This window comes from Trichechus manatus, unplaced genomic scaffold, assembly GCF_000243295.1.
Source record: "Trichechus manatus latirostris isolate Lorelei unplaced genomic scaffold, TriManLat1.0 scaffold00170, whole genome shotgun sequence".
Taxonomy (NCBI): Eukaryota; Metazoa; Chordata; class Mammalia; order Sirenia; family Trichechidae; genus Trichechus; species Trichechus manatus.
The window spans coordinates 2,134,338-2,143,619 of NW_004444106.1; the positions used below are offsets into that span (position 1 = coordinate 2,134,338).

At 53.5% G+C, this 9,282-nt stretch overlaps 1 protein-coding gene across 1 annotated transcript in view; it reads left to right on the top strand.

Annotated features, from left to right (window-relative positions):
* The window catches only part of RABEP2 (rabaptin, RAB GTPase binding effector protein 2), an 11,482-nt gene continuing 2,200 nt past the window's right edge, over nucleotides 1–9,282 (top strand). Inside the window, exons 1-9 of the mRNA XM_023741011.1 lie at nucleotides 1–159; nucleotides 338–545; nucleotides 1,063–1,272; nucleotides 3,129–3,286; nucleotides 5,612–5,722; nucleotides 5,808–6,158; nucleotides 7,105–7,200; nucleotides 7,301–7,399; nucleotides 8,166–8,321. Coding sequence (XP_023596779.1) covers nucleotides 488–545; nucleotides 1,063–1,272; nucleotides 3,129–3,286; nucleotides 5,612–5,722; nucleotides 5,808–6,158; nucleotides 7,105–7,200; nucleotides 7,301–7,399; nucleotides 8,166–8,321 — 1,239 coding nt within the window. The 5' untranslated portion in view covers nucleotides 1–159; nucleotides 338–487. The remainder of the gene's footprint in view (nucleotides 160–337; nucleotides 546–1,062; nucleotides 1,273–3,128; nucleotides 3,287–5,611; nucleotides 5,723–5,807; nucleotides 6,159–7,104; nucleotides 7,201–7,300; nucleotides 7,400–8,165; nucleotides 8,322–9,282) is intronic.

The window sequence follows — 9,282 nt, forward strand, 5'->3', positions numbered from 1 at the left end:
GCGGAGGTGCAGAGAGGGCCGGCCACAACTCGCTGTAACGTGAGCCTGGCTCCGGCGGAAGGGCTGGCAAGGGCCGATCAAAGGCTGACTCCCAGGCTCCGAAGACAGAGCGAGCTTCGCCCTCCATTGGCAGAGACCGGCAGGCGTCCCGGAGGAGATGTAATTTGGGCAGAGCTTCCAACGTCACGCGGAGACGCTAGCGAGAGCCTTTGAAGAAAGCACTCCTTTGGGGTTTGAAGGGCGGGCGTCTGCCACCCAAGAGCGCGGCTAGTAAAGGAGGCGGGAGTGGGCGGGGCCGAGGCGGGGCCTGGTGTCGACTCGGGAATCTTCGGCCCAGGCTCTGCACTCCTTCCCTCATCTCCGCCTTCTGACTGAGCCCGGGTCCGATGCGGAAACAGCCGAGCGGATCCGGAAACAACCGAAAGGACCCGGAAACGGTGAGCGCGGTCACTAGGGAGTGCGGGAATCCACCGTTTCCACTGAGGCAATGGCGGCAGCTGCGTCGGCGGCGGCGGGCGAGGACAGCCGGCGGCGGCCGGGGGTCGGTACGTGAGGGCGCGTCCATGCACGCGAAGGGCGGTGAAGCCGGAGGTGGGGCCGAGCTCAGCAGCCGGCGTATGGGGGGTGATGAGGGTGAGCCTGGAGAGGGGGCGGGGTCACGCCGCCGTGAAAGGCGGGAGGCGGGGCCTGGAGCCACCGGCGAAGGGGGCGTGGTCTGACGATTCGAACGGTAGAGCCTTGACAGGTGAGAGGTGGGGCCCAGTGAAGAAAGGGGAGGGACCAGGTGTGCAGACGGGGCGGGGCCATTGCATGGGAGGAGCCGAGTCAGCAGAAAAGTGGGTATTGGGCGAACCGAGAAACCGGGAAGAGGCGGGGCTCCAGGCAACATAGGCGGAGCTAGTTAGTAGGAGGTGGGGAAGGGGCGAGGGCAGGTGAGTGGGGTGGCTCCAGGTGAATGTAGGGGCGCTCTGGCCGCAGTCCTAGTTTGCAGGATGCAGATTTGCAGGGGTGTTGGGGATCCAGGAAGTGATGGGAAGGGAGGCTGATCCCTGCCCCCCACAGCGCTGGCCCACCAGCCCCAGGAGGGGGCAAAGATTGAGGCCGAGTCTGGGGAGCTCCGCCGGCTTCGAGCCGAGCTGGCAGGTGCCCTGGCAGAAATGGAGACCATGAAGGCTGTGGCGGAGGTGAGCGAGAGTACGAAGGCCGAGGCTGTGGCTGCAGTGCAGCGGCAATGCCAGGAGGAGGTGGCCTCATTGCAGGCTATCCTAAAAGGTGAGAAGGAGCTTCCCCTGCACTCTAACCATCAGCCCCGTATGGGGGAGTGTGTGACAAGAAAGGGTTCAGCCAAGCTATGTTGGGGCACAGAGAAGCTCTGGGTAGGTTAGCAGGGGAATGGGCGCCCTTTGTTTTGCATAGGGGCCCTGCACATGCTCGCAGCAGCACTGCCAGTTAAGCTAAGTTTAGCTTCAAGCCTGGACCTGTTCCCTTGTCCCATGTCTATGCTTGTCCCTCATTGATGACTGATCAACCCTGAAGATGAGCAGGGCACTTCTCAGTTCCCTTCCCTTTAGTCTGGCTCTCTGGACTACACAGACCCAGCCCTGGTCCCAGTCTCTGTGAGATTTGAGTCTAAGCCTTGGGTTTCCCCAGCTGCCCCTGCATGCGCACCCCACCGTCCCTCTGCTGCTTCTTCCACCTCTCATCCTCGATATTGGTACTTGGGATGCCCAGCTCCCCTTTGCCCCAGACCCGCAGCCACTTTTCCTGTTTCCTCCTTCTGTCAGAGGCCTGAGGCTCTGAAATAGGTTTTGAATCTGTCCCCAGCCTTTTGCCACCAACTGCTGTAGTGGGACCCTTGTCAACTCTCTCCTGGACTGTCACCCCTGCCGTCTCACAGGTCTCCCTCTTTAATCTGGCCTTGACATTGGCTTCCAGAGTAACTTCCTAAAATACCCATCACACCACGGCATTTCCCTTTCTAAATACCTTTCCTGGCTCCAGACTTCTCTAGGGCCATATCTCCCGCATTTCAGGCATCCACTTAACACCTATGCAGTGTGGTCTTATGCTCGTATGCCCTAGCCTGTTATTTACTTAATACTGTTCTTTAAATAGATCCACTTTCTTAAAACTTAAGTGAATTTATTTTAAAAGAAACTTTCTAACTCTACTATATAAGAAAATAGTAACAATAGGTAGGATTTATCGAAACTTACTGTATGCCAAGCACTGTGCTAAATGCTTTACAGGTATTTAATCTTCATAACAAACTTTGAGGTAGGAACTATTATCCATCTCCATCTTTCAGAGGAGTCTCTGAGACCCAGAGAAGTAAATAATTTGCTTGTGGTCCAGAGCCCTGGTGGCACAGTGATTAAGAGCTACGGCCGGTAACTAAAAGGTCGGGCCGTTTGAATCCACCAGCTGCTCCTTGGAAACCCTATGGGAAAATTCTACTTTGTTCTATAGGGTCACTATGAGTCGGAATTGACTCGACGGCGATGGGTTTGGTTGTTTTGGTTTATGGTCCACACAGCCAGAAAGTGGCAGAAGAATTGAACCCAGGCAGTCTGCCGGCAAAACCTTTACTCTCAACGTTAGTACACTTTAACATAAATAACTATGCAAGTAAGAAATAACCAGGTTTTACCAAAAATAAAAAATGTCCATATTCCACCCAATACCATCTCCACCTCCCTGTATTTCCAGAGCCCAGCTCAGAGTCTGGTCCAGAATATTTATTACTACGATTAAACATTGATTGTTATTGGTACTTGTTAATAGGAGTAGATGCCATATGTGAAGTATTTATTGTGTACCAGGAAGAGGGCTGAACACCTTATATATGTCATCTCCTTTAATCCTTTAACAACCCGTGAAGTTAGCATCAGTATCGCCATTTTGCAGCTTGAGGACACTGATGGGCAGAGAGGCTAAGTGATTGCCCAGCTGCCATGGCAGTTGAGTAGCAGAGTCAGGGTTCAAGCCCAGGTCCGTCTCTGCAAAGCTACTGTCTTAACCACTATGGTCAACTGCTGGCAGAGAATCAGTGCGTTGAGAGCCCCCACTCAGCACAGGTGGGGCATGTGCACTGATTCTCCCTCTCCCTGCCCTTCCTGCCCCACCAGACTCCATCAGCAGCTATGAAGCCCAAATTGCTTCTCTGAAACAGGAATGGCAGCAGCAGCAGCAGGACTGCGAGGAGAAGGAGCGGGAGCTGGGCCGGCTGAAACAGCTGCTGTCCCGCGCTCACCCTCTGGACTCCTTGGAGAAGCAGATGGAAAAGGTTGGGGCTGAGATGGCTCCCCTCCTCCCCTGGATTTGGAAAGAGGTCGAGGCAGCCAAAGTCAGTGGGGCAGAGGGATTGTTGGTGTTCCATTTCCAGATCACTTGGGAGCGGAGCACCCAGTAATAACTCTGGGTATAGCACAGAGTTACCAATACTGCGGAGTGCTTAGCTCCACATGAGGCAAGGTTCTGGCTTGCCGCCAACTAGTGGGGTGACCTAGGGCAAGTCAGTTTGCCTCCAAAATTAAGGGAAAAGAAAATGAACACTTAAGAATACCTCTCATGCCATAGGCACTGTGCTAAGTGCTTGACAGAAGGAATCTTCCCAATCTTTCACCCTGTGAGGTAGGCGCATTAGATCCATTTAACAGATGAGTAAGGTGAGGTTCAGAGAGAGTCAGTAATTCTCCCAGGGTTGCACAGCTAGAAAGAAGCAGAGTTGAGTCTTAAATCTGGGCAGTCTGGTTCTAAAGTTTTTATTCTCAATCTTTGTGGTATATCACTTCCCTTATTATTATTATTGGGAGCCCTGGTAGCACAGTGGTTAAAGCACTCAGCTGTGAACTAAAAGATCAGTGGTTTGAACCTACCAGCTGCTCTGCAGGAGAAAGATGTGGCAGTTTGCTCCCATAAAGATTACAGCCTTGGAAACCCTATCGGAGAGGTTCTACTCTGTCCTGTAGGGTGGCTGTGAGTCAAAATTGACTCGATGACGATGGATTTGGCTTTATTATTATTATTGTTATTGCTAATGTTAATAATAATAGCAAGCACATATTACCAAAGTCATCATCTTTCCAAGCGAGTTCCCATCGTTACCTCATTTGATCCACAGCAGCCCTGTGAGATAGATATTTATTAATACCTCATTTTATGCAGGAGGAAACAGGTTCAGTGAGATGGAGTAAATTACCTGGTTAGAAAGACAAAGACCAAAACAGGAGCCCAAGAAAGGAAGGCTTCTAGCCCACAGCTTCCCGGCAGCGGCTGCTGCTTGCTTTCAGGGTGTTCTCTGGGGAGCAGTTTTGCAGGGTGGTGAAGGGTGGACTCTGCTAAATTAAAGCCACCTAGTATAGCAGAAGATCGATTCCAGTCCTGGCACAGCCCGTGAGTTCAGCCATCCATCCCTCCACGGAGCATCTGCAGAGCATGTAACCCAGGTCTTCAGACAGAATGACAGGTGTTTTGTTTGGGCCACACAGGCTTACCCTGCCTCTTGCCACTGTTCACATAAGAGATTTGGAGAGTTAAACTGAGCTTGTTTGAGACAGATTTGAGAGCCATTCAAGAGGTAGAAGCAGCGTGAGTTGGAAGGGGGTGGTGGCAGAGAGGGAGGAGACAGGAATGACTGGCAGACTTCTGCCTTGAACAACTGGACAGATGGCAGGGCCGTTCTTGCTGACCTAGTGTTTGTGGTAGGAGGAACAGCATCAGTGAGTTGGTTCAGTTTTGGCTGTACTTGGTTAGAGAAGCCTGTGGGACATCCAAGTGGACATGTCCAGAGGCTGTTGGCTGTGCACATTCACCAGGATTCCCAGCCTGAAAAGAGACCGAAAAGAAATGGTCAGCAGTGTGGTGGTGATGGGAGTATGAGGGAATATAGCAATTAGGATGAGGTTTAGCCATGTGAATGAAAGTCCAGATTAACAGTGGCTTAATTAAGATAGACGTTTACTTTTCTTAAAAGTCCAAAGGTAGGCATTCCAGGGCTGATGTGACAGCTCTGCAAGTCACTGGGAACTCAGGCTCCTATACTGCTGTTTTGCCATAGGCCTCATAGTCCAAGATGGCTGCTTGAGTGCCAGCCATCATGTCCCCACTCCAGCTAGCAAGAAGAAGCGGGGAGAGGAGGAGTAAAGAAAGGCACACCCTCTCTCTGTAAGGAATTGTCCTGGAATTTGCACGTGGCACATCTGCTTATATCTCATTAGCTGGAACTTCATCGTATGGCCGTGTTTTGTTGCAGGGGAAGCTGAGAAATGTAGATGGTATTCTAGAATTTAGACCTTGTGAGAAACTCAATGTGTGTGATTCTATGACAAAAGAAAAAAGGGAGAATGGATGTTGGGGAAGAAAAGTGTGAGCCAGTGAGCAGCAGGAAGATAGTCCTGACTTTTGCCCTTTTACCTGCCATGTGACTGAGGCCAAGTCCTGTAAGCTCTGAGAGCCTCTGTTTTCTTATCTCTAAAATGGGATGGGGAGGGAAACAGTGCTTTCTTGAGGGGACTGGAAGAGCTGATGGGCTTGGAGAGAAAGCACTGAGCAAACCTGAGGGTCCAGCAGTCAGGAGAGGGGACTGTCACTGCCAACTCCCTACCCCCAGGCCCATGAGGACTCCGAGAAACTGCGGGAGATCGTGCTGCCCATGGAGCAGGAGATTGAGGAGCTGAAGGAGAAGCTGCTGAGGGCGGAGAAGCTGATTCAAGAGATCCAGGTGAGGGGCAGCTGGGGGCGAGGAGGGAAGAAGGGGGGCCACAGGACCCCGGACCCCAGCCTCTTCCCCGCCCCCCTCTCCCTAGAGACGGCCCCAGCACCCCCATTCCCTGCACGGCTCCACGGAGTTGCTGCCCCTGTCCCGGGACCCGTCTCCCCCACTGGAGCCTCTGGAGGAGCTGAGTGGAGACGGGGGTGCAGCGGCTGAGGCCTTTGCCCACAACTGTGACGACAGCGCCTCCATATCCTCCTTCTCCCTTGGCGGTGGGGCCAGCAGCAGCACCTCCATGCCCCATAGCCGCCAGGGCCTCAGCCCTGAGCAGGAAGAGACAGCCTCCCTGGTGTCCACGGGCACCCTGGTCCCTGAGGGCATCTACCTGCCCCCTCCTGGTTATCAGCTTGTCCCAGACAACCAGTGGGAGCAGCTGCAGACAGAGGTGAGTGGAGTGGGCATGGCCTGTGTGCATGCATGCTCCCATGTCTCCCTTCTCCAAGCACTTACTGAGTGCCTGCTGGGACCAGGCCCCAAGCTAGAGCTGAGGAGGCCCCAGTGAAGAAGGCAAACTCCTACCCTCTTACAGTTTCCTCCTAGGGAAGGGAGTCAGACATAAACACGCACACGGATACCTAAGGAGGATAATGTGATGGAGTGAGATGCTCAGAAGAAAACGGAATTGGGTCACAGGGTAGAGATGAGCAGTGCAGGAGACTAGCTGCCCCCAGCTAAGACCTGAATGATGAAAAGGAGGCACTCTTTGAAGTTCAGGGCCTTCAGAGGTCAAAGGCCCTGAGGAAGAATAGACCGTGGTGTGTCTGAGGAATAGGAAGGCCACCAGGTGGGAGGATGGTGTGCAGTGGAGAGAGGAGAGATGAGATCAGGAAGGAAGGGTCCCTGTGAGGTCAGGCCTCATTGGGCTGCCACGGAGCTTGGATATTAGATGAAGAGCAATGGGAAGCTTCCAGAGGGTGTAAGCCAGGAAGAGGCCTGCTCTGCTTTAGGCTTTTAAAACATGACTTGGGCTACTGTGTAGGAAGACACTGTAGGGGCCAGGGGAAACAAGAGGTGCTAGGAGACCAGATCTGAGATGCGGTGGAGGTTAGGAGGAAGTGGCTGGGACCAGAGGTGACAGCAGAGATGGAAGGAAGTAGATGGATTGGGATACACTTGGAGGGTAGAGTGTCAGGGCCTGTTGATGGGTGGGACGTGGGGAGTGAAGGAAGGGGAAGAATCGGTGAGGTCGCGTTGGTTCCTGGGTATTGGGCCTGAAGGGCTGTGTGGATGATGGCACTGCAGACCGAGATGCAGAAGGCACGGGATAAGAGGCAGGGAGGGGGCGGGCCAACTCTGGGAAGATAGAGGCTGAAGTCAGGGCTCTGTGGCAGGGGCGGCAGCTGCAGAAGGACCTCGAGAGCCTCAGCCGCGAGCGGGACGAGCTGCAAGAGGGCCTGAGACAGAGTAATGAGGACTGTGCCAAGCAGGTGGGTCTCAGCTCAGCTCTGGCCCCTGCAGGTCCCCTCCTACCCACTTTCTCCGAGGGGGCTGCCCATGGCCTCACCCTCACCCTCCTTCCACCCACAGATGCAGGTACTCCTAGCCCAGGTCCAGAACTCGGAGCAGCTGCTGCGGACCCTGCAGGGGACCGTGAGCCAGGCCCAGGAGCGGGTTCAGCTGCAGATGGTGAGGGCCGGGCTGAGAGAGAGGAGTATGACAGGAATTAGAGGGGTGGGGGGAACATGGAAAGTTGAGGCACCTGCCTTGCCCCTCAGCCACTCTGGCTGCACCCTATAGTTGGTGCCCAATGGGTGAAAGGGTTTCAGGGGCAGCTCAGTGCTGGGCTGTGCAGGGGCTTGCTTCGCTGTGTGATCTTGAGCTAATTCTGTAGACTTGGAGCCTCAGCGCTGCTATCTATAAAATTGAGCTAAGGGGACCTAGTTTGCAGAGTCATGAGGATTAAGTTCAGAGGTTGTGAAAACATGTTCAGCAAGATCAGAGGGCAGAGGTGACTGGTTGAATCAGGCCAGCTGGGAGACAGCATGTGTCTGGAGGGCTCCACTGACTGTCGCCTGTGGGAATGCAGGATCCATGCTGCCAGATTGTTTGGGGTTTGAAGGGAAGCCAGAAATCTGGATATCTTTGTGATGTCTCCCAATTTTTTTGAAAGTATGCAACTTATTTCAAAGTTTACAAAAACCATGTGGACCAAGTAAAATGCCAGATGTTGCCTGTGGGCTGCCGGGGTGTAACCTCCCATCAATGGGGCAGGGTGGAAATGGGCTTGGTGGCTGAGGACACTTAAGAAAGGATGTTCTCCTTTCTCAGTAGATAAGGAAGGCAGGGGCGCCCTGCCTGTCAGTCATGGCTGGGAGGGTCCAGGGTTTGACTTCACAGGGAAATAGAGGCACCCTGTGCCCCTCATCACCTGGTACTAACTGCCCATTCCCAGGCAGAGCTGGCCACCTCCCACAAGTGCCTGAGTCACGAAGTGAAGCGGCTGACTGAGGAAAACCAAGGGCTCCGGGCTGAGCAGCCTCCATCTGTAGCCCCCCGGGGCCTGGAGCAGGAGGACGGCAAGCAAGAGGAGCTTCCCAGCTCGGTGCTGGTAAGGGGAGCGTGGGCACTGGGAGGCCACCCTGTCAGTCCTTCTCTCCAGGACAGCGCAGCGTTGACCTGGGGCCACAGGGCTGGTTGAAAGACCCAGGCCACTCTGTATTAGCTGCGTCACTTTGGCCAACTTACTTCACATCTCTAAGGCTCAGCTTCCTCATCTGTAAAATGGGACCATACCCTGTTACCAGCATTGGCATGAAGAGAAAATGGGCTGACAGAATGCTCAACACAAAGGAAGCAGCCGTTTGGTTGGTTGGTTGGTTGGTTATTTCTAAGTGATATCAGATCCACTAAACTGGATTAATCACTATTTGTGGTTTGTGACCGGATATCATCGTGGGTTTTGCATGGCCTTCTTTAATTTATTATTAATATAATTCATTAAAAATTTACTGAAAATATAAGGAACTTTTAGAACTCTCCCCCACCCTGAGAACCGAAACTTGCATCTACCTGCGTACACCCCGTGGCCTTGAGCTCTATCGTTTAGCAGCCCCTTGTTCTCTTTTTGGTATAGTTTGTTTTATATATACATGCGTGCCTCATCAATGGTGTGCTTAGCCTTTATTGTTTTTTAGCTTTATAAAGGGGTATTGGGCTGTAGATGACCTTTTGGAACTTTCACTCAAAACCATTGCTGGGAGTCATCCACACTGTCCCATGTGGCTGTGGCTTTTTTTCATTTCCACTGTGCACAGTAGTCACTGCTGGCCCACAGGGGGTTATCCGTTCTCCTGATGATGAGCACTGGGGTTGTTTCCCATCTTAATAGTTTCCGTCTTTCCTTTCTTTCTCTTCCGCTTCCTCCCCTTGCCTCCCTCCCTGTGACCTTCATCTAGCCGGCAGCCCTCTGCCCTCCTGCCCCACGCCCAGCCCGTGACACCCCTCTAGCCGGCGGCCCGCTGCCCTCCTGCCCCACGCCCAGCCCGTGACCCCCCTCTAGCCGGCGGCCC